The sequence below is a fragment of the Hibiscus syriacus genome, unplaced genomic scaffold, assembly GCF_006381635.1.
Source record: "Hibiscus syriacus cultivar Baekdansim isolate YM2019G1 unplaced genomic scaffold, ASM638163v2 tig00111495_pilon, whole genome shotgun sequence".
NCBI lineage: Eukaryota > Viridiplantae > Streptophyta > Magnoliopsida > Malvales > Malvaceae > Hibiscus > Hibiscus syriacus.
The window spans coordinates 257,295-281,141 of record NW_024063103.1 but is presented as its reverse complement, the minus strand read 5'-3'; the positions used below and the strand labels follow the sequence as shown (position 1 = coordinate 281,141).

The following is a 23,847-nucleotide window of genomic DNA, read 5'->3' as shown; positions in this document are numbered from 1 at the left end:
ATAAATCTTTCTCTTTGTATCGTCTCCTCAATCATAAGTGGACAATCTCAAATAAAATGTCTAATATCTCCGCATATAAAACAGGCTCCTGAAATTACTCTGCATACCCCTGTATGATTCTTTCCACAATATAAATATTGCCTGACTTGACTGAGATTTGATCTTCTATCAGTAAATGCATCTGATTCCAATATATCCTGAGTTGGAGAATCCCATTCTCTATTTTTATTTAATGGCGAGGAACTCGACGAAGCACCCATTATCTTGGACTTCTGAACTTTCTGTTCTTTAAATCTTTCATTCTGAGCTCTCTCTCTTTAGAGCTTTAGCTCGATTAACCACTTATTGAAACGATGACAAATTCAAGGCTATCAACAACTCTCTTACCCTAGGGCACAAACCCTCCACAAACCAGTCACACACATCATTCTCAGTCCGAATAAGTTCAGCAACAAAATGACTTAACTTATTAAACTCACATTCATATTAATATACTGTATATTTCCCTTGCTTCAAATTCAAAAATTATTGTTTCATCTGTCTAATATTTTGGTCCCCAATGTACATACGCTTGAATTCTTCCAAGAAAAATAACCAGGTCACTTGAATACTTCTTAATCTCATGGTGACATTTGTCCACCATATTCTAGCTTGACCCCGTAATAGCGAAACTATTCCATCTAATCTCTCCACATCATAACAGTGGAGCCGATCCAATATAATCTTGACATCGTTCAACCAAAGATCCGCAGCAATCGAATCTTCCTCAGCTTCACCCTTAAACTCAGGTGCTCCTAAACCTTTCAATTCCTTAGCTATATTCATTCGAGGATCTGAGGGCGCAGAGGGTTGAAAACGCGACAAAATAGCGTTTAACATCCCGAAAAATAACCCTTGGTCTCTTACTGGTTCTACTGGAGGTGTTCGCTCTTCACTATATCTTGCCAGGACAGGTGAATTACTACTACCCTCAGGTCTATTACTTCTCCTTTCACTACAAGGACTCTCACGATCATACATATATTACACAACCATATAACTTTATTAGAAGATAGTATACTCATTACTCTATCAGATCAGAAACTTTCACTTTATATTGGCATGCATACTTTTTCAAAATACTTTTAACTTCATTTTAAGCATAGAATCGACTAAACCTTAGCTCTGATATCATTAAATGTAACACCCCCAACTAGTATCCGACCCGGATACGAATCCGAGGTGTCACATTGACTAGTCAAAATATGTACTTTTATAAAAACCATAGAAAATTTAAAACTTCTATACTATAAAGTTATTCATTTACATAAACATATTCAAAACCTTAACAGACTCCATCAGAGTGTACATATTTAATGACTTAGTTACATGTGAACATACTAAATTATATAACAAGACATACTTTACAAAATATTTCTGATCTGATCTTTGAGTGTAGATATGCTGCTCTACTGATCCGAAGCTTGATCTTCTAACTTATCCACACCTACGTGTAAAACACTTACACACTAAGTCATAGACTTAGTGAGATATATAAATACATAAAGTAAACTAACAAATGCATGAATATCTTATGTAATACACATCATACTTATATACCTATTGAACCAATCATTAACTTGTTTACCATTACTTATTTCATTGCCTTCAATTCTATCATATAAGCATATATTTGACCTAAACATATAATATAACTCCAAAATAAAATAATACATGAATAAATACTTATGTCATATCATACATAATCACATACCATCTCCTATTACAAATAAACATATGCACTTGTTAGCATTATCCTCATTGCTATTATCATATGATTTTGAGCTTATCATTTATACATGTCATATAGCACAAATATCATTTCACAAAGAACACATATATTATCATAACACATATTTATTATCTTTAAAGCCCATGTATACTTTTGAGAACTGAAGGTATGTGAGTACATAGAGGTTGTGCACAATGCTATCACCACAGCTCGTATAAATCCTACTAGGGGCGCGTAGGAAATTTGTCCCGTAGGACCACTATGTCCCGAAAGACCACGTAGAACACATATGTTCCGTAGGACCACGTAGAACCCTCGACTCTTGGCATGCCAACTATACCTATAGCTCTCATAACACATGACATGGGCATTATCTGTTATATCCTTTCACATATTCACATAGACATGTAGTTTACTTTCACGTTGCATATTTCCATGTAATTAACATTCACGTATCACATAGCTTTTCACCTTTACTTGTATTCTTTTTCACATAGCTCATAGTCATGATTCTTATTTCATAATATATGTTCACATCACTCATTTAACATACATAGTATATCATGTAACATTCTAATAGAAACTCACATGAATCATATCACTTTCACATATATTTTATCATATATCTTATCTCTTTGATCACATAACCTATTATCACACATACATGCATTTATATAGTTCACATATAAAGATGCATTCAACAATTAGACATATACAATTACTCATATACAATACATCTAGCACCCTATCACTGCATGTTTATGCTTCAGTACTCATATCACATAATATCGGGATTAGACTCATCACAAGTCTTAATTCCATAATATAACGTACACTTAATATCATGTACTCACCCGATCTCAATGAACACTATCAATCTCTTGTTCTTTCTTGTGAATCTTACTCTGACGACCTATCCGAACTTTGCTTTAGATCGATATCTATACGAATACAAATTTAATGAATATCGATATTCGAATTACCAAGCTAACTGGAAATTCACTTGTGTTAGTCACTACACAAACAATATAGAATTAATATCAATCTCATCTCAATTATATCGAATCATAATAACTTGATATATAAGAACCTTATATTTTATTTCATACTTAAGGGTATCGATACACTCCCTAGTGTATCGATACACAAATAGCATTCGATGTTTTGAGGGTATCGATACACTCCTCAGTGTACCGATACACAAATGGCATTCGATGTTTTGAGGGTATCGATACACTCCTCAGTGTATCGATACACAAATGGCATTCAATGTTTTGAGGGTATCGATACACTCCTCAGTGTACCGATACACACTCATACAAATATGCATGTTCAACTCATGAGGTATCGATACCTCTCCTAAGGGTACCGATACACTAAGCCCATAATGACCATTTTCAACTCGAAAATTTAACACTTTGCCCCCAAATTTTGCTTGTTAAGCCCTTCTTATGCCTTAGAACTGATCTATACATATTTAAACCTTCTAATAACACTATAACACTTCACCATTTCTCATAACTAATCATAATTCTTGAATCAAAGAATTTCACCAATTTTTCCATGTGTTCTAAATTCATTTATATTACCTCCAGCTTCTTAATTAAACTCTTGACAAGTCAAAAATCTTATTCAAACTCTAAAAACGACCCCGTATCAAAAATTCATCTTAAAACTCATTTTACAAATCCTTTCTTAATTTACTCATCTTATTGTTTAAATCCCATATAAGCTTTCCTTAAGCTTATTTAACACTCAAAGAGTCAAAACTCACTTGGAAATTCAAGGAATCAACAATAAAAATCTGACTTACCTTGCTGTTAGAGCCCACGTGAAGAAGAGGAAATCAAGAAGAAGAAGAGAGTTCTAGATATGCCCTTTACTCATTCCATAATTACAATTTAATCCAATACTGAAATATTCCTATTTAAATTCTTGAACTTATAAATTTTCTGAAATTGATCCGCAAAATTTTAAAAACTCTCATTTTAGTCACTGACCCGCATTTAGGGATGTTACAATGTTAAATTTGGTTAAATATCGGATGATCCTCTTATTATTAGATAGAAAAAAAAAGTAAATGTTATTACCACTTTTATTATTGTTAGGGTAAAATACAAAGTTGAACACTTTTGTTTCAGTTTTATAAATGTATGGTCACTCGATTCAAAAAAATATAATTCGTAGTCACTTTCGTTTTGTTTTAATTAAGATGTGTTCATTGAAACGCTGACTTTCGTTAGTTTGATGACATGACATGTTAGTAAAAGGGTATAATTTTTTATTTTACCCCTAATTTTTTTTTTATAAAATACTAATTAGGAACCATTTTATAAATTCAAAATAATTTAGGGACAAAGTTCTAATTGGCCCCTTTTTATATGTTTTTTCTCCAACCCCATCTTCTTATGCCGCACACCTCCCTCTTATCTACAGCGGGAAGGGTTTAGTGTTGAGTATTTGAGTTTTTTTGGGTTATAATATTGGGAAATTTTATGATTTTTTAAAATATAATATTTTAAACTTTTCTTAAAAAATAAAATTTTCAAAATTATATAAATGTGACACATGTCGTTTAACAAAATTTTTTAACTACCGTTACGACCAAGACACTTAAAATAGTAATACTTGTACCTAGATGAAACCAAAAAAAGTTTAAACGTCACTTTAGGAAAAGCAATATAGTTTTTGCATTTATTTTTAAATTAAAACTTTATAATTTAATAAAAGTATCTATACATTATGTTATTATCAATGTTAAAAATATGTTCTTAAAATATTTTATAATTTATATTATAAAATAAATAAAATTAATTTCAATCATAGTTTAACTTAAATATTATTTTTGTCAAAACTATTACTATAATCTTTTAGCTTGATATAATGGTTAAGTGTTCAATTAATCCTCCCTATAGCCATACTTTTTTTCCAATTTTCTACCAATAACATGACACGTATAGCAATCTTATGGAAGGGCATTAATTTTTTTTTAAAAATAACATGTGGGCTTGCCTCAACGACAATAAATTCAAATGTCAATGACTCCAATGTAAGTTTTAAAAATTTGGTGATAAAATATAAGCATCCTAAAAGTTCATGGACTACCGTGTAGTTTACCCTAAAATTAATTGCTTTAATGGAGGTTTGATTTGCTGGAACCCTAATAAAAAAATGCTGCCTAATACACAGATACATAAAGTATATTTAAAAAATAGAAGAGATCGTGTTTTATAAGTTTGATTCAAGTGAAGAAATTGCAGACAGTAGGATGACAAAATCTGAGGTGAAAATGGCTTAAGATGCTTATAAGCAATTTGCCCAAAACAACACTACTTGAGGCTCAAGCAACTTCACTTCCATAAATATCAAGGTGGGTCAAGGATATTCAAATGATTTTTGTAAACAGTTATTCACCTTCCCAACCCATTTGTCGAGCTCTTTGTTCCCATACCGTCGTAATTTTCCTCTCCTTGATCAGCAACGCCTCCTCCCGTTCTCTGGCTCCCTCACAGGTTTCCGTGGCAGCAATACACTTTTCTGCCTCCCTTTGGTACTGGGAAGCCACCCTTTTTGCTTCACCAAAGGTGATGTTCATATGCCGAGCATGCTCTTCTGCGACGGCCTCCTGCAACTTCAACTCTTCGCTCAGAAGATCCATGAATTGCTTCTCCATCTCTTGCTTCATATCAGGGTCGTTGCTTCCACAATCTGTCTCACCATTAATCATAACATTGCATACATAATTGTTGTCGATAGGAAGTAGGCGATGATTTGATATTAAAAAAATGACAAGTATAAAGCGGTAAGTCATAAACACTGATTGATTTTGGGTTAAAAGAATAAACTCTAACCTGTGACAGATAGATTGGCCAACCCTGTAAAAGAACAAAAGCACAGAAACCGTGAGTAATTCACATAGATAACCGAATGTTTCGAGAATGAGACACATGAGAACACATAACAAAAACTTTGCAATCATGGCCCTGATAACTAGCAGGAACCACAAAAAATAAGAAAACCAACAGCACAATGAACAGCAGATGCTGCTCGCATTTACAAGGTAATATCGTCCGCCTGCGAAATATCAAGTGCGAAACAAAGAAGGGAAATATAAGTTCATGTAACCTATAGAAATTCGACATTTATCACAGTGTGCTTGTTACTTCGTATCATCGTGGTTTATGAAGAGTACAAGCAGCCAAAATGAAAGTGCTTTTTCATGATCAACAACAGATTTATTCGTATTCTGGACATTCGACAGACGTTTATTGATTTCAAAAGTCCAGATCAATGGTGCAAAAGCTCAACAACACAGCTAGACAAAGTATAAAATGGTGCGAAACCTCAACCGTCGTTGCCCTGAAGAAGAGAAGCCCAGGAAGAGTTTTTAATACCTACTTCCGTAGAACGAAAAAAATCCCAAAAGCACTAGGAAAAAGAAATCATGTTTGGAATCTTATAGCCAAAATCCAGAAAGGAAATGGACGTAGGAGGGACCAAAGGGTTCTGTAATTGGTTCCCAATAACAACAAAAACGAGTTCTTGTAAATTCCTCCACTAAATATATGATTAAACAAGCACAAATCTTCATTGAAATTTGGTTTTAGTTTGTTACAACAATTGCACGTATCCAAGCGAACTGATGCCTTAAAGATTAGCAGCAACAGTATATAAAAAATCTCAAATCAAAGAAACACAGCATTACAATATCTCAAAATTAGCAACAAAAGCAAATCAATACCTCAAATTCAACAAATGGGTATAGCTAAACTTCAGTCAAATAGACAAACAAGCGATCCAAATCGAATTACGACGGGAACCCAGAATTAAAAAATGGAAAGAAAATGGATTAACAAAAATAAAAAGAGAGAAGCAAGAATACCGGGGGCAATCTTGAGAAGGGAAAGAGGAGGAGGACAATCACAGATGCAAGGAGCACAAGAGGATTTGGGATCAACGAATCTGAGAGTTTTCTTGAATCTCCAATAAAGAGAAGGTCCGCATACTCCCAATGCTGAAACTACTGCAAATATTACTAGACATGCCCTCAACATTGTCCCTGATGATCGCCGTGACATGCTTCAATCTCTGAGTTTAGTCTGGGTTTTGTGCGATACTGAGGAGTTTTTGTCTGTGGATTAATTTTGATCGCTATGAGTATACGAATTTACTGTTTGCTCCAACTGTCATTTTATTTCTTTTCATTTAGACTTAATTAAAAAAAGGTTAAAGTAAACAAATGGTTCCCCAATTATTTTTATCACTTTATTAAGTCCCTCGACTATTAAAGTTTACAAAATGATCCTTCAACTATTGAGTGTTGATTTGTTGAGTTCCTCGACTATTAAAAGTTACAAAATGGTCATCTGACTATTTATTATGCTTCAAACTTGTCATTTTCTATTAAATATTGAATGTATTTTGAGCTGAACGTTAACATGTTGATTGTAATATGATAAAATATGATCCTAAAATCTCAAACGATCATCATATCTCAGTTATCATGTTAACGTCCAGCTTAGACAACCGTCAATTTTTAACAGACAATGAAGAGTTTGGAACATAATGAATAGTCAGGGTGGCCATTTTGTAACTTTTAATAGTCAATGGACTTAATAAAGCAACATTCTATAGTCATAAGACCATTTTGTAACTTTAATAGTTGAGGGATTTAATAAAATAATATCCAATAGTTGATGGATCATTTGTGTACTTTACCCAAAAAATAAATACTTTTTTTAAAAATAAACACTTAATATTCTTTAAGTGTTTAATTTTTCTATTAAAGTGAATATTTAACATTTTATTTTGTTATTATTATAAAATAGTTTTAACAAAAAAATATATCATTGAAAAAATATAAGATACATAATTTAATTTACTTAAAAATTATTAATTTAGAAAAATCTTCTAAATCTTTAAATTCTCAAAATCTCTAAATACCTGTCTCTCTAATTATTTATTGTTACTAAAATCATCATCAAGTGTATAATTGGTGTTGGTCGAAAGACAACATGTAGTGTAGAGAAGAAGCGGATGATGTTTAATTTCATGACGGAATATATAAAATAAATGTGTTTGAACGATCTATAACAAAACATAGTAAATAATAATGAACTATTGAATCGCAGAAAGATGCATCGTAATATAATATGATGAAGAGAATTGAATGAATTTATTTTTTTCCCAGAGAAGAAAAAGAAATGATTAATAAATAGCAAGATTTTAAAAAAATAAAAAATAAAAATTTTATTTTTATGAAAAAATAAAAATTTAAATTAAAACTTATACATTAAAGAATGAGAAATTTTTAACAGATATTAACTATTTGATCTTAAAATGATAACATAATAAAATGTTAAATATTTATTTTAATATATAAAACTTTTAAATATTTAAAATTAAAAATAATTAGAATACTTACTTTTAGATTATTTTTTAAGACTTAATTATAAAATAAGTGTCCAAATGATACCAATAGGTGTCCAAACTTTTTTTTGAATAATCCTGGTATTTAACGTTACATGTAACGTAATTATTTTAGATGTTCAAGTCGTAACTGTCGTTAAATTTCTCTGTTAAGTAACATGTGTAACATTTTGGTAATTTTGATTTTTTTTTTAAAAATAAAAATATTATAATATTTATAAAGAAAACCCTAATTTCTCATAAATTACAAAAACAAATCCTTAAAAAATCCTAAATCTCTAACCCTAACCTGTTGTCATCCCTACTGGCCACAACCACTGCTGGCAACGTAGTCCCTACCATCTTCCTAGTCATATGCGACTATGGTTGTCACTAAATCGTGTGGGGACACGATTTGTTGCTTAGGGTTCACGAGTTACAAATGTCAATTGATCGTCGATTAGTAGAGATTTCATAGGGTTATTGATCGCCAGGAGAGGTGAGGTCGGGTGGAGCTTCGTCGACGGCAGAGGGCAGCGAACGACGTGAGTTTAGGGGTTGAAATGAAGGTTTTTAAAGTTTTGGGTTATTTCAAAAAATTGCTTTTAAATTTTAAATAAAAAATTCAAAATTACCGAAACTTGACACATGTCTTTCAAATGGAAGAATTTAACGACAGTTATGATACAGACGTTTAAAGTGTTAACGTTTGTAACGTTAGTATCTAGATGATTAAAAAAAATGGAACATATTTAAGAAAAGAAGTATAATTTAGACAATTATTTTATAATTAAGCCTTCTTAATCTTTGGTTTTGAATAAGTCGGTGTAAGAAACCAAAACCACGCGTATCTGAAAGGCGGAGGTAGATTCACAGTCACAGATTAAATTATGGAGGCCCAACAATATCTTCTGTAAATGTTGAAACATTCTATGAAATCCATCTCTCATTCTTAGCGGTCGGTTTTGACTTTTAAGCTTGGTTTTTCATTTTATTTTCATTTCTAGGGGAAAAGTGCTTAACCTATAACTACATTTGGTTGCATGATGTGTGAAAGGAAAAAGATAACCTCAAAATCATATTTTATAAGAGTTTTTTTAATAATTATAATTAGTAAAATAAAAAAATAGTGTATACATTCTATTAAAAATTAATTTAATCTTTTAAAACTATTCTTTTTTTTATTTAGAAAACATCGATTAACTCACGCTATCAATATCAATGAAAAATTTAATTATTATTATAGATATTATTAATTATTACTACTCTATTTTTAATATGTTATTCCAATTTGAAAACCGTGTAAATTAAAAGCCAATGTTTGGGTATAAATTATAAAATACCCGAAAATTACTATCCAAATATGAACGCACACAACACAAAACAGCTACTTTCACATTACATATATTTAAAATATAAGATTTCACGTGTTTCGCATTGTTATTGATAATCACTTGGTTTGTATGGGCATGCATGGCCCATGATAATGTGGCTGATAGAGGATTAAAGTACAAATCCAACACCAAATTGTCAGTGGCAGACCATAGCCAGTCTAACTAAAATATAGAAAACTGTCCTCACATGGTGCGACGAACCCAATCCAATGCCCAACCTTCTCAAACCAGAAAAAATATCCATATCATGCAAGTGTAATCTTCCAAACATATTCGAATTAATCAAACAAGCCAACACATTATTATATTATATACTATCCACGTAAACAAGGAATACGATCAACTATTTTGTCAAGTCACGTACAAACACCGCCACCTTCACTTTTCATCCCAAAAGAGACATTGCCCGGAAAGGGAAATATCAAGGATTCTCATACGCAAACAATCTTGATAAACCATATATAATCAAATTAACAGTCATCAGCTTTGGAGGCTAACATACGTGAATCCCATATCACAGCATCGTTTTGCTTTCTCTAGCTAGGAAGTTTACAGTATGGTACAACATTGATTGGTTTTCTTAGCCTGCTTGTAGAACATCTGTTTCAATAACCAGAATTATGTTCGGTGTTAGCGACGATATAGGGTAGTCGATTTTCATTTACCATGTAGAAAACCGACTATAAACATGATATATATGATAGGAAAACACAGGTCTACAGAAGCAGAGTTAGATGGATATATAAATTGATAAATGCATGGGATTATGTTAAGCGTTGCATATGTACCTGAGATGCAGCACTCAGGTCTGAACTCTTCTCAACCAAACTGTCCAGCTTCTCACCTCTTGCAAGCACACTATCAATGGTTTTATGCTGCATCAATTAAATAATTGTTTCAATGAATGTGAGAACTAATATCAGTCATTTGCTAACACAAACATAGTCATTATTTAATCAGCATTTAATCTTCAATTCAAGTTGCTTGTTTAACAGAATTGGTAGACACAAAATTATTGACAGCGAAGATGTAGCATAGGCTGCCATTTAGCCATTTGATAGACAATGTTATCCTTTAAAATCCTCACGTTGAGAAAACAGATAGAAAATGAACATGTGGTACTCATTAATTGCTTATGTGCCAAAATTATCAAACTATGAACAATCTGCTGAAGGTTCAATATGAAGGAATTGCTTCGGATCATTAGCAATATTTGCAAATGTGAACTGATATGAAACAAACACATGCAAAGAACGGACCCTAAATATACTTCAATTGGCAGTAACCATGGACCTTACACTTCTTATCTAAATAGCCATTTAGCAGCTGATATGGCCTAAAATTAATATTTCCCCGTCAGATTTTTTCCCTCATTGAAAATAGGCTATAGCATCAACAAACCCAGTTTGGTTTCCCTGATAACAGACTAAGAACTTGCAATTTTGCCAATGGCAAACCAAGAAGGCACAATACCAATCATACAACATCCATGATGACCTTAATTAGTTTGCTATGTACAAACAAACCTTTCTACAAATGTTATTATTCACCACAACATCAAAGCAAAAACAATTTCAATCTAAAGCATGTCTTTCACAATTTAGACAACCAACTGTTAAACAAGTATGAACTTTTGAGTTTCAATGCAATGATGATTCCATGGTGACGATTCAATGCTATGATATGTGAAAGCTTAAGGGAATGCATACAAAATTATCAATCTATGCATAATGCATCAACAAAAAAATACTTACAAGGATGATTTTAGTTTCATCCAACTCCCTCTGAATTTTCAATAATTTATACGCCTCTGCAGGGTCCTGAAGGTTGAAAGAGGGTTAGAAAAGGATTTTTAAAAAAATTCTATAAATCTCCGAGTAATATCCTTTAAATAGCTTCTGATATGATTTGAAAAGTACAATTCACAATCCACATTAAAACTACAGCAGTCATGCATGAAAAAGTAAAAAAAGATACCTGAAATTTGGTCAAAGCATCATTCAAATAGGGCCAAGGTTGAGTGCTATCCGCTTGCGCATTTCTCCACGACTCCCCAAAATTTTTCTGATACTCATCTAACAGCTGGCAAACATCATTTGGAATTTATCAAAGAAAGATACAAACTAACAGAAAATTTTCACAAGATCAAAGCATAGAACAGTAAAAAAAACATATGCATATCAAATGTGAAAATATGTGGCCTACAGACACTTGAAATCATCTTATACACGTAAGGCATCGTATATGCACGCTGCACGCTATCTTCCTCAACCAATCCATCTATCTATCTATAACACTAACATTAAACACATGCAATGCATCAAGCACAAACATGACTAGTTCACAAGTGAAACCAAAACAAAGTATAATCATGGTTAAAAGAAAATTTTTAACTGATATGATACTTTCTATATAACCAAACAAACAAACCTTTTCCCTCATATATTCAGGATCAACCACAAGAACTAAGACATAGAGCTAAAATTTTGTTGACTTAGTTGCAGTCAATAATATTAGAAGACACCGAAGCATAAATGAAATAATGAAACAGCAAAAATGGAGCACTTAGTTTCTTTACCTGGTTGAGTAGCGAAAAAGCACTTCGAACAGGATAATGATCATCCATAAATCCCAAGGCACAAAGTCCATTTCTGTTGTAAGCATGAACCTTATACTCTAAATTAATATCACCAAACAACAAAATTAGAATCTTAAGAAAACGGTACAATCATAATTTCTCATAGACTCATCAGCGTCAACCAAATCGTACTCTCAAACCTCAAAGAGAAACACAATCCACAAACATAGAAAAGATCAACTACACTTTAAAGGTCAAATCTTAATTAATATTAGAAAGGCGTTCGAATTATGCTTTTCATTTGCTAATAAATCTCGTTTTGGAACAGTTAAAAAAGTTAACAATCTAATACAAGATAGAAGACGGAAGATCTAAACATGGTACTATGAATCTAATCGCCACAGATATCAATCATCAACAAAGCAAATACTATCCATCAAAGACAAAATCATGAAAGTTAAAAAAGGTTAAAGCGAAATGGCAGACCTTCGTGCTGGACGGACTGACGCTGACCGGGAGGGGTACGTTTAGCAACGGTCCGAGAAACGAAGACGATAAACTCCCTAACGCTAGGCCTTTGGAAGTAACCGAAACGGCTCACATCGGTTGCGTTGGCTAGTATAGTCGGATCGGATCCTTCCGGATTGACCTTCAACACCACTAACGCCGTGATCTTCATATTGTTTTCACTTTCTCTCCCGATTTCCCCCCAAACAAATAAAATAATAAATTCTATGTTTTCTTACTTTTTCTCTCTCGGCGTGAACTGAACAAAATATTTTTTGTGCTTGTTTTCGGGTAAGAATTAAGATTCGTAAGAGAAAGACGGAGTGGGAATAAGGATCTGCTGTAGCCGAGACCTTTAACGATTCGTTGCAATCGCTTCGCTGGCTCGCGTTTTACCGTGCCTACAATTGCTGGACTTCGATAGATAGGACCGTTCATCTGGGTGGTCCCACTATAGTCTCGTTTTTAAGGCCGTTGATATTCTTAATGATTGTTGCGTACCATGTTGGAGTCCTGTTTAAAGTAAGCTAAGATTTTTTTTTAGTAACTTAAAGTAAGCTAAGATTTGTTTGACCTGATTTGTACTAGTTTTAGGTTAAAAGTCGATTTGTTTAAGTAAATTACGATGGCTAATTTGGTTTTATAAATTGTTGAATCAATTATTGATTTTAAACTTTTATAATTGATTGATAGATTTAGCTATGGTAAATTTTTTTTAAAAACACTTTTAATTAAAAAGTCTTTTTGATCGCAATACCAATATCAAACGAGTAAAAAATAATAAAAATATATGATATGAACAGTACTTTTAAACCAACAGCAAAAAATGATGATTTTTTAGTTTTTTTATTTTTAACTTTGTGTCGCAACCGTCTTTCGGTTGGGTCCCGAATTGGGCTTCGACTTAGGAAAATAGATTAGAAGTTGCCACTGATAATTTATTTTAAAGCAAATAGGTTGATCGGACACCCTATTTCTTACATAATATGCGTTTTACCAAAGATGTGTCGGATTCGGGAGTCGGTTACAGTCAAGAAAGGGTTAACACCCTTGAACTGCCCTTTCGGTACTACGTAATTTCCAGTTGTCTTTGATTAAGAAAATTGCAAGTTAAATTAAAAGATAAAATGACGATCCAAATTACTCACCTCTAAGGTTTGGAAAACGAACCCTTAAATAATCAAGAAAAGTGTTAGAAAAATAAAAACGATGAAGATAAATTGAAAATAAAGAAAATGAAGTAAAGAAAATGAAATAAAGAAGAGATAAAAAAATACTAACAAATATGGACGAAAAGTAAACAACACAGTTGATATGGAGATTATGAAAACAAAAGGAATATAAAAAAAATAAAGACAATGGAATAAGATAAATAAATAAATAAAATAGAAAAAATGAATCAATGAATAAAGAAAATAAAAATAAAATAAATAAATAAAACGAAGGGAAAAAAGTAAAAAGGAAATACATACATATTAGCTTGTAAACTAAAAATATATAAAGAAAAATATTAAGAAATAACGTAATATATATATATATATACATATAATATAACATATAAATAAAATAAGTAAATAATAAAATAATAATGATACATGTATATATATAACAACAAAAGGAAATAAATAATAATAATATACAGGAGTAATATCAAATATATACTATAATGTAATATTAAATAAAATAAGAAGAAAATTGAAATTCAAATCTAAAAAACGGGCTAGAATGTAAAAATAGAAAATCGAATGACAAATTTTGGAGCACTTTGAGGATGAATTGAGATTTCAGGGTGGAAATTAAATCCTTTATAAACGAGGGGACCAAGAGTGAGATTACCCCTTTTTCACACCCATTCCGAAAATCAAAGTATTTTCTCAAGAAAAGAAGCCTTGGGGGCTAGATCAATAAAAATAGATCTCGAAAAATGCCCTTGTTCATCGGCAAAAAATCATTTTCTTTAGTGTTTTTCGAATACAAAATGTAACGAGACACAAGCATGCAAGCGTAAACTCGAAAAAGGTACTATATTTACCTTGTATTTCTCCTCGAAAACTTGCAGGAAAAAAAACTCTGATTTCTCTCTAAGATTGCTCGTAATTTCTGCTTGTATTTCGTATCTCCATTCGTGTGTTACAAATGATATGGATTACATGTATTTATAATGGAAAAAGCAGACTATTTTTAGAATCCTATACAAAATAGACTTCTAACGCTCTTTGGTTGCTATGAAAATTGGCTGCAGGAGGACTCTTCGGGGAGGAGACATGTGGCGCTGGAAAATTAGTTTCTACAGCTGCCCCTCTTTGTCCTTTTTCGTGGAACGAAAAATAGGGCAAAGATAAAAGACACAAATTTTCGTTCATATCGAATATCCTCTATCGCAGAGTTGAAATCCGATATTTGATTGGTTTGCCAAATTGAACTGAAATATGGAATGACTCCCTCGTCGTGAGGTCGAGTTGAACTGTAAGCTTCTGAGCACGATATCCTTCGTCGTGAAGTTGAAATCGAACTCAAAGCTTTTGGCGAGTGGCCTTTGAATCGTCTTCTGGATCAAGATACTTTGTCGTGAAGGTGAAACTTGTCCTGAAGACTTCGGTGTTGTTGCGTTACAGATGACTCCTTCGTCGTGAAGTTGGGTCAATCTGTTTGTGAAGTTGGAATCGAATATGGCCCCTTTGTCGTGAAGTTGAGCCTTGGATTTGGATATCATTCGTCGTGAAGCTGAAATCCAATGTAAGTTGCGTTGTTTCGAGGCTAATATCATTCGCTGTGAAGTTGAAATTGACTCTAAAACTAAAAAGTGTGTTGACAGACGCTCCTTCTTTGAGTTGGATATCCTTCGTCGTGAAGTTGAAATCCAATCTAGAGATGGATGTTGCTTGTGTGCACGATTCCCTTTGGTGACCCCTTCGTCGTAAAGTTGAGTCTGGAATTGGATACCCTTCGTCGTGAAGTTGAAATCCAAGTAGGTTGTATTGTTCCGAGTCCAATATCCTCCGCCGTGAAGTTGAAATTGGTTCTGGAACTGGGAAATTGTTTGTTGACAACCAGCTGTCCCTTCGTTTTGAAGTTAAACTTGTGTTGTCTCGAGTCCAATATCCTTCATTGTGAAGTTGAAATTGGTTCTGAAATTGGGAAATTGTTTGTTGACAACCAACCGTCCCTTCGTTGTGAAGTTGAACTTGTGTTGTCTCGAGTCCAATGCCCTTCGCTGTGAAGTTGAAATTGGCTCTGAAATTAGGAAATTATTTGTTGACAACCAGCCGTCCCTTCGTTGTGAAGTTGAACTTGTGTTGTCTTGAGTCCAATATCCTTCGTTGTGAAGTTGAAATTGGCTCTGAAATTGGGAAGTTGTTTGTTGACAACCAATCGTCCCTTCGTTGTGAAGTTGAACTTGTGTTGTCTCAGGTGGCACGATATCCTCCGTTGTGGAGTTGAAATTGTGGATGTGTGGGAACGATATCCTCCATCGACCCCTTCGTCGTAAAGTTGAGCCTTAACTTGAATATCCTTCGTCGTGAAGTTGAAATCCAAGTATTGTGAAGTTTGGCTTCGAGCTAGATATCCTCCGTCGCGAAGTTGAAATCTATTCTCGAGTTGATTGTGTAGCTTTGAGCTCAATATCCTTCGCTGCGAAGTTGAAATTGACTCTAGCTAAAACCTGAAAAATTTATGCATATATGTGATGAGATGGATGCAATGCTCTTAGGTATGCCTAAAATGCATATGCAACATATGTTATTTTTGGGCTCATGAGAGAAATCTCGATCTTCGGTTGCTTTTCTGGAATCTTAGTTCTAGAATCTTCAAGTTCTGATCCCTGATCTCGAATTCTTCAAATATTCAAATCTGATGTGCACATTTTATTTTTTTATCTAAGAAATGCTTTCGACCATCCCAAGTATGTGCCTGAGCTTAGTGTAACGGTTCAGATGATGCTTCAAGAGAAATTGTCTCGAAAGAGACAGAATTCATTTCAAGGGAAATGATCTCAAAGATATCTGTTATTTCATGAGAAACGGTCTCAAGGGAGACAAAATTTTGTTTTAAGAAAAACTGTCTCAAGAGAGACAAAACTTAGTTCCAAAATAAATTGTCCCGCGGAGAGATGAAATTAGTTCCAAGGAAAACATATTCAAAGATTTTGTTTCAAGGGAAACTGTCTCAAGAGAGACAAAATTAATTTCAAGGGAAATATTTTCAATGTTTATGTTTCAAAGGTTTTTGTGTTTCAAGAGAAACAATTTCAAAGGTTTTTTTCCAAGGGAAACTGTCTCAAGAGAGACAATGGTGAGCACGATTCCTTTCGTCGTGAAGTTGAAACCGTGGGTGGCCCCTTCGCCATGAAGTTGAGCCAGGAATTGGATATCCTTCGTCGTGAAGTTGAAATCCAACTTGAAAATACGAACTGGATCGGTTCTGAATTAGCTCTCGAACTCGTCTGAAGGTGATTCTAAGATCTGTCGATCTTTCAATATATCAATTTAGTTGAGGCGTACCTCCTTGCTACTGAGTTAAGCAATCACTATTGATTTTTACAAACTCTATTGAATCAGGTATCTTTCGCATTGAAGTTGAAACTTGACTCTAAAGCTGCAAAAATTATATATGCTAAAAATGATAAATGTGATGCTCTCAAGTATGTCTAAGATGCATGCAACATGAATTAATGTCATTTATCTCTTGGATAGAGCCTCATTTTTGCCTTCTTGTTCCTTCATGTTGAGGAAATGCCTTCAGAAGGTCTGATAATTCGCATTAGGATGTTGAATCCCCAAAGATGCCCCAATATTTGATGTTAAATCTTCAAAGATACCCCAAATGTTCCTCATTTCTTGCTTCTGAGCACGAGCTTCGTGTCTAAGAGTCACATGTCATTTACCAAGATCCACTCTAGAGAGACTGTCTTGTTTAAAAAAATATATTTTTCTTTCTCTTTTATTTTCATATGAAAATATCAATTAAAAGAGTTTCGAAAAATGTTTAACCAAAAGTTTTGAAAATATTATCACTTTCACGGTTTTACAATTGAGACGAATCATAAAACTAGAGTTCATTGGATATCAAAGAATTAATTACAATGTTAATCCTTCAATAAATTATAGCTATTTGACAAGTGTCAAGATCAAAGCTATCTTTGGGAAATAGTTAAGTAAGGAACGGATAAAAAAGTCTCAGATTATCGTGTTTGGTCAAAGGTTTGGCATTTTATGCTCAAAGGATTGATGGGGTAGCTTGCATGCTTCTCTGCTGGAAGTGTTCTCTGACTCCCAACCTTCGTTGTCACACTCGGATTGTGCGATGCCTTATCAAGGAATTTGTGTGATCGCCTCAGTTGCACAATTTTTATATTCGAGCCGCCTTTTCAGGTTTTCAACTCGAACCCTCCTTTGGTTTCAAGAAGTTATTCAGGATTTACGTCTTGAACCCCCCTTTGTCATTTTTCTCTACCATGCATTAATTACATTATTTTTTTGCAAATTAATCCTGATGGGCGGGATGAAATCTGAAGATAGTATCTTCTGTTTAGAAATCCATGTATGATTAGAAGGGACTTTTAAGGCACGTAATGTAGGCCAGGGCTCATGGTTATGAAAAAAAGGATAAATAGGCCCAAATAAGTGTTTCAGGGTATTGAACCAAGGATCAATTCATTCTGATGCCCTCGATCTTGTCTTGCTCAAAATATCTCTTTCTCTTGATGCTTTATGATCTTCGAGTGAAGTGATTCAGTGATTCAAGAATGATTGTGCTTGATCAATCTCATAGTTTGAAGCTTGATGTGTCATTTGTCTTTAGGGAATCTTTGCATGTGCTTTTTGTCCCTTTTCCTTTTGATTTTTGCTTCTTTTCTTTTTTGTTCTTGTTTTTTTCTTTTTTGCTTCTTTTCTTGTTTGTTCTTGATTGAATCTTCGCACTTGGTATTTGGCTCACCTTTTGGTATTTCCTTTGGATTGATGTCTTCACTCATGTGAGCAGATTTCTTCCACCTTGCCCCCCAGTGTGGAGGGTGATCCTTGGTTAGGGTTGAATCAGAAGAAAAATACTATAGGCTCAAAAGAGGACACAAGGGATATATTTTTTCTCCTGTTGTGAAGGGATAAAGAAAAAAAGTCGTTCATCATTTCATACATGGAAGTCCTCACAGAAGAGGTATCCCGAGGGGGATAGATTTTCAGGATTAATTCTATTTACATGAAAACAGTGTAATTAATGCATGATATAATTATTTCGGATGAATTCTTCTTCTTTTTCCCCCAGAAGTCTTAATGTTCAAGCTCCCTATGAGATGCTCCAAGTTATGTCTTAGAAGAATGCTTATGTTCAAATGAACAACTCGATGTTGTGGGCTTTAATGGTGTAAAAATGTCAATTTGAGTCTAAAAAGACAATAGTGTGATCTTATTGACTCAAAGAAAGGTGTGGGTGTATCAAAAAGATAAAGGTAATGTTCAAGAATTTCAAAGGGAGGTAATGTCAAAATTTGATCTTTTTGGTAATGACCATGAGTTATTTTGGGTAAAGAATCAAGGTATTTTATTTTGGGGTTTGAGACAGGATAAGAAAGGTCTAACCTTGCCATATGTCAAAAATCTATAATTCTTGAATAATTAAAAGAATTCTTAATTCATTTAATATTCGAAGAACTAAATATTAGAATTTGTTCAATTGCTCCACCTTAGAAAGTAGCATAAATTCAATCCTTTAAAAGATTAAGCAAACGATGAAAGATTAGAGAAGTGTTTAAGCAAAACAATCCTCTAAGTGCAAATGGTATATGTCATGCCCCCTTCTTCGACCTTTTATGCCCCTGAATCCATCAGGTTTTGGATCTTGTGCTTCAGTGCCTTATAGTTCTCAGAGGAATGTTTAGGGCTTCTTATGTGGTAACAGCTAACAGCTTCAACATCGTAGTCCTTAGGATATGGGGATTCTTTTCTTAGATCATCCTGGCCGGCTTTGTCCTACCATCAGCTGATCAGGCTCTTTAACGTTACAATCTTGCTTCCATGTGGTTAAATCCACTTCATCGAGTCCTTCATGACTTAATTTCATGTTTGTGAAAATGCTTAAAATGTAGATGAAGATGCAAAAAGGCAAAAATGCAAAATGCAAAATGCATGAAATGTTCGAGGCATTGATCTAGAAAAGTGTTCATTATTATAAATAATCTTTACTTAGACAAAAATGTTTTATCTTGTAAGAGACATAAAAATGATCAAAGGTACATTCGGACTAAATCCTCTAGACCCTGAACAGCTTCTAGTAGGTTGACAAGTCTTCTGTCTTCATCTGTCACTGGTTGTATACCTTGTCGGACCATTCCAGCTTCCCTTGCCAGGCCGTGTAGATGACGAGCTGCTTTTGTACTTGATCCAGGAAGTCTCAGATGACTGCGTCTCTGGCCTTCACCCTTTGTTGTACTTGCTCCTAACGGAAATGCCACTGTAAACCTCCGTCGAAGAGCACTATCTGAAGCTCGCTCACTTTCTTCTTGAACCCATCTACAATAGCTTCTAACTCAGCTATTGTTTTACCATCTCTCTCATGTTGTGTCTCCAGATCAGCCATCTGGATTCTCAAGCATTGGTTTTGATGCTGACTGTCTACTAAGCGCCTCTGGGCAGTCTTCATATGTTCCTTCCAAGCTCTCTCATCAGGCCCTTCGAACTTTCTTTTCATGCTATGAGCTTCATCTTTCCAGTATTCAGAAGCCACTTTCAACTTGGAGTTATCATTGACTTTATCTTGATACCCATTTCTCAAGTCTTCGAGCTCAAAACAAACTTTTTTTTGTTCTTTTTCAAGTTTGTCTGCTCGATCTTTCTGAGAGTCGACATCTAGCTTTCACTGATAGCGCTCAGCTTCATGCTCCTTTACCCTCTGCTTCAGCTCGTTATTCACAGCTTCAAACTCTGTCTTGGCTATCTCAAGTTCAGAAAAGACAGGCCTGAGATGTTCTTCCAGGGTTCGGGTGTCCTCACAGTCTGGCACTGGGATATTGTCATTTTTTCTCAATCTTCGCCATTCCACATAGTCCGGAGTAAGCATGTTTCTGGCAACTACAACATCCATCCGGAATACTTTATTCCATGAATCGACTGCTTCCTTGATCATCTTCTTATAGTTATCACCGTGATACTCAAACTCTGATCTGGCTAGTCCGCATGTTGCTGGGACAAACTGACGTACCCCATACTATCTAAGTGCTAACAACGGAGCATACCCAACTGCACCCCAAAGTCCAAGTAAGGTCATAGTGTCGGAGTCCCTACATCAAAAAAGAACGTCACTGAGGAACAACTAGGGGGCTCTCTAGGTAATATCATGATCTTGGAGATGAGTGAAGACTTTCATCCACTTCTTTTTTGAAGTGCCTTCATGTCATTTCATGGTGATGAACTCTCTCAAAGGTGAATACGTAGTGCTAAATCGGCGGTAGGCAACCCCATTAGTTTTCCTGAAGTGGATGTGAATCCAGACTTGAAAGAGCTGAACACACCCAATGAATTTACCTCCGCCAACTCTTCGGTAATGGTTGAGAGACCGAAAGGTCTCGGCTAAGATGGTTGATGCTGGGTTGACTCGTTTTTAAAAATTGCTCAAAGAGTTCCACCACGGCTGCATCAATGTACCTCAAAGTCTTCGGGAATATAATCAGGCCATACAGACCCAGTGCAAACAGGTCTATTGCCTTCCACTCATCGGGATGGTCCTTCATCAGTTGCTTGATATGAAGCCAGGAAATTCCTTCCCCACTGCCTTTACATCGAGCTCGGTCTGTTACCCATCTTTCGTCAACCCCAGCAACCTTGGCTAGTGCACTCTTGAAAGGTTGACTTTTAATGTGTTTGATATATACCCTCTCTAGTCTAATGCTTTCGCAGTGCAGTAATGTAGTATACTCTTCGATGGTGGGCACCATGTCCTCCTGGTTAAAGGTGAAGCAATTGTATCCCGGGTTCCAGAATTGAACCAATACTCTGATTAAGGGCTCATCGGTCTTAACATGAATCAAAAGTGCAATGTTACCATACCGCTGACTGAACTTCTGTTTCCGATCATTCTTCCAACTGTCTCAAATATCTCGAAGTTCTTGCACATTGTTCTGTTTTAGGTTGATAGAGGCGTAGTTAACCAGCTCTGACACATAGTTTCCTTGAAGACTGTCTCCCTTTTCCTTCTGAGTCTTCTCGGACCATAGTCGTACCTCGGGGTTCTTAATCTCTTGTATTACAACACCTTTGTCCATTAATTCAGATTATTTTGTGTGTAATAAACACTTTTTAAGGATTAATAGCCTCTTGTTATGATGCAAATGCTAAAAAAACAAACACAAAGGTAAAAAAGGTTAGTAAAATAAAAATAAATAAATAAATAAAAATGATGAAAGAAAAAAACAAAAAGATATGAAAAAATATCCTAGGTTTTGGAATGTGGTTTCGGGGTAGCTCTAATTCTTCATAGTCTTCCGGTTTATGTTCTAAAAAACGATACCCGAGTTCTCCTTACTGGTGCCCCCTTGGGCTTGTCAGACCCTTAGTTCTAAACCCATCACAGGTTTGTGTGGACTAAGTTAAACTCGAGAGGATACATTCCCTTATGTCTATGCGGAGAATAAATTCACACGAAGACACAAGGTATATGAATCCCGAAGGCTACTTGCTAGGCATATGCAGTGAATAAATTCACACGAATGCGTCGCTTTCACCCCCACTTAAAACGGGTTCGGAGCTCGGGTATAGAGCCTTTAGATGAAAAAAAGTTCTAGAAACTATAATTATTAGAAAACGGTCAGTTAACTATTTACTCGGAAAAATATAACCAAAAGTAAGCAATAAGGATCGAAATGTTACCTTAAAATTTAAACTTACCCTTCTCATTAAAAAGACAACTGGAATTACCTTAGCCTGACTCGTTTATTTGTCCCAGTAGAGTCGCCAAGTTGTCGCAACCGTCTTTCGGTTGGGCCCCAGAATTGGGCTTCGACTTAGGAAAATGGATTAGGAGTCGCCACCGATCATTTATTTTAAAGCAAATGGGTTGATCGGACACCCTATTTCTTACCTGATCTGTGTTTTACCAAAGATGTGTCGGATTCAGGAGTCGGTTAAAGTCAAGGAAGGGTTAGCATCCTTGAACTGCCCTTTCGGTACTACGTAATTTCCAGTTGTCTTTGATTAAGAAAATTGTAAGTTAAATTAAAAGATAAAATGACGATCCAAATTACTCACCTCTAAGGTTTGGAAAACGAACCCTTAAATAATCAAGAAAAATGTTAGAAAAACAAAAACGATGAAGATAAATTGAAAATAAAGAAAATGAAATAAAGAAGAGATAAAAAATACTAACAAATATGGACGAAAAGTAAACAACACAGTTGATATGGAGATTATGAAAATAAAAGGAATATATAAAAAAATAAAGACAATGGAATAAGATAAATAAATAAATAAAATAGGAAAAATGAATCAATGAATAAAGAAAATAAAAATAAAATAAATAAACAAAACGAATGGAAAAAAAGTAAAAAGGAAATACATACATATTAGCTTGTAAACTAAAAAATATATAAAGAAAAATATTAAGAAATAACGTAAAATATATATATACATATAATATAACATATAAATAAAATAAGTAAATAATAAAATAATAATGATACATGTATATACATAACAACAAAAGGAAATAAATAATAATAATATACAGGAGTAATATCAAATATATACTATAATGTAATATTAAATAAAATAAGAAGAAAATTGAAATTCAAATCTAGAAAACGGACTAGAATGTAAAAATAGAAAATCGAATGACAAATTTTGGAGCACTTCGAGGATGAATTGGGATTTCAGGGTGGAAATTAAATCCTTTATAAACGAGGGGACCAAGAGTGAGATTACCCCTTTTTCACACCCATTCCGAAAATCAAAGTATTTTCTCAAGAAAAGAAGCCTCGGGGCTAGATCTATAAAAATAAATCCCGAAAAAACCCCTGTTCATCGGCAAAAAAATCGTTTTCTTTGGTGTTTTTCGAATACAAAATGTAACGAGACACAAGCATGCAAGCGTAAACTCGAAAAATGTACTATATTTACCTTGTATTTCTCTTCGAAAACTTACAGGAAAAAAAAACTCTGATTCTCTCTAAGATTGCTCGTAATTTCTGCTTGTATTTCACA

The 23,847-nt window shown here is 34.1% G+C and overlaps 2 protein-coding genes and 1 long non-coding RNA gene across 4 annotated transcripts; 1 reads left to right on the top strand and 2 right to left on the bottom strand.

Moving 5' to 3' along the window:
- Window positions 1-5,107: 5,107 nt before the first annotated feature.
- LOC120163801 lies at window positions 5,108-6,908 on the bottom strand. The gene is made up of 3 exons (XM_039173630.1): window positions 6,654-6,908; window positions 5,623-5,646; window positions 5,108-5,479 (listed from the first exon to the last, which is right to left on the bottom strand). Exons 1-3 carry the CDS (start codon window positions 6,847-6,849, stop codon window positions 5,178-5,180), a joined length of 522 nt encoding a protein of 173 aa, XP_039029561.1. The 5' UTR covers window positions 6,850-6,908; the 3' UTR covers window positions 5,108-5,177.
- LOC120163802 lies at window positions 5,391-22,883 on the top strand. The gene is made up of 4 exons (XR_005519684.1): window positions 5,391-5,516; window positions 8,316-8,317; window positions 21,780-21,791; window positions 22,871-22,883. It is a non-coding gene; the product is annotated as an uncharacterized LOC120163802 (long non-coding RNA).
- LOC120163799 (VAMP-like protein YKT61) lies at window positions 10,005-22,033 on the bottom strand. Of its 2 annotated transcripts, XM_039173629.1 has the most exons (7): window positions 22,014-22,033; window positions 12,638-12,875; window positions 12,152-12,249; window positions 11,551-11,655; window positions 11,328-11,393; window positions 10,362-10,448; window positions 10,005-10,173 (listed from the first exon to the last, which is right to left on the bottom strand). In XM_039173629.1, exons 2-7 carry the CDS (start codon window positions 12,828-12,830, stop codon window positions 10,123-10,125), a joined length of 600 nt encoding a protein of 199 aa, XP_039029560.1. In that variant the 5' UTR covers window positions 12,831-12,875; window positions 22,014-22,033; the 3' UTR covers window positions 10,005-10,122. The 2 variants fall into 2 exon arrangements, with proteins under 2 accessions (XP_039029560.1, XP_039029559.1); XM_039173628.1 differs by lacking the exon at window positions 22,014-22,033 and having other exon boundaries at window positions 12,638-12,928.
- Window positions 22,884-23,847: the final 964 nt, after the last annotated feature.

Coding starts and splice junctions, on each gene's coding strand:
- LOC120163799 (XM_039173629.1), bottom strand. CDS start 12,830: ATGAAGATCACGGCGTTAGTGGTGTTGAAGGTCAATCCGGAAGGATCC. Junction 11,656..12,151: donor CTTTTTCGCTACTCAACCAG/GTAAAGAAACTA, acceptor GATGTTTGCCAG/CTGTTAGATGAGTATCAGAA. Junction 10,449..11,327: donor ATGAAACTAAAATCATCCTT/GTAAGTATTTTT, acceptor TAATTGATGCAG/CATAAAACCATTGATAGTGT.
- LOC120163801 (XM_039173630.1), bottom strand. CDS start 6,849: ATGTCACGGCGATCATCAGGGACAATGTTGAGGGCATGTCTAGTAATA. Junction 5,647..6,653: donor CCTTCTCAAGATTGCCCCCG/GTATTCTTGCTT, acceptor GTTCTTTTACAG/GGTTGGCCAATCTATCTGTC. Junction 5,480..5,622: donor GGCCAATCTATCTGTCACAG/GTTAGAGTTTAT, acceptor ATGGTGAGACAG/ATTGTGGAAGCAACGACCCT.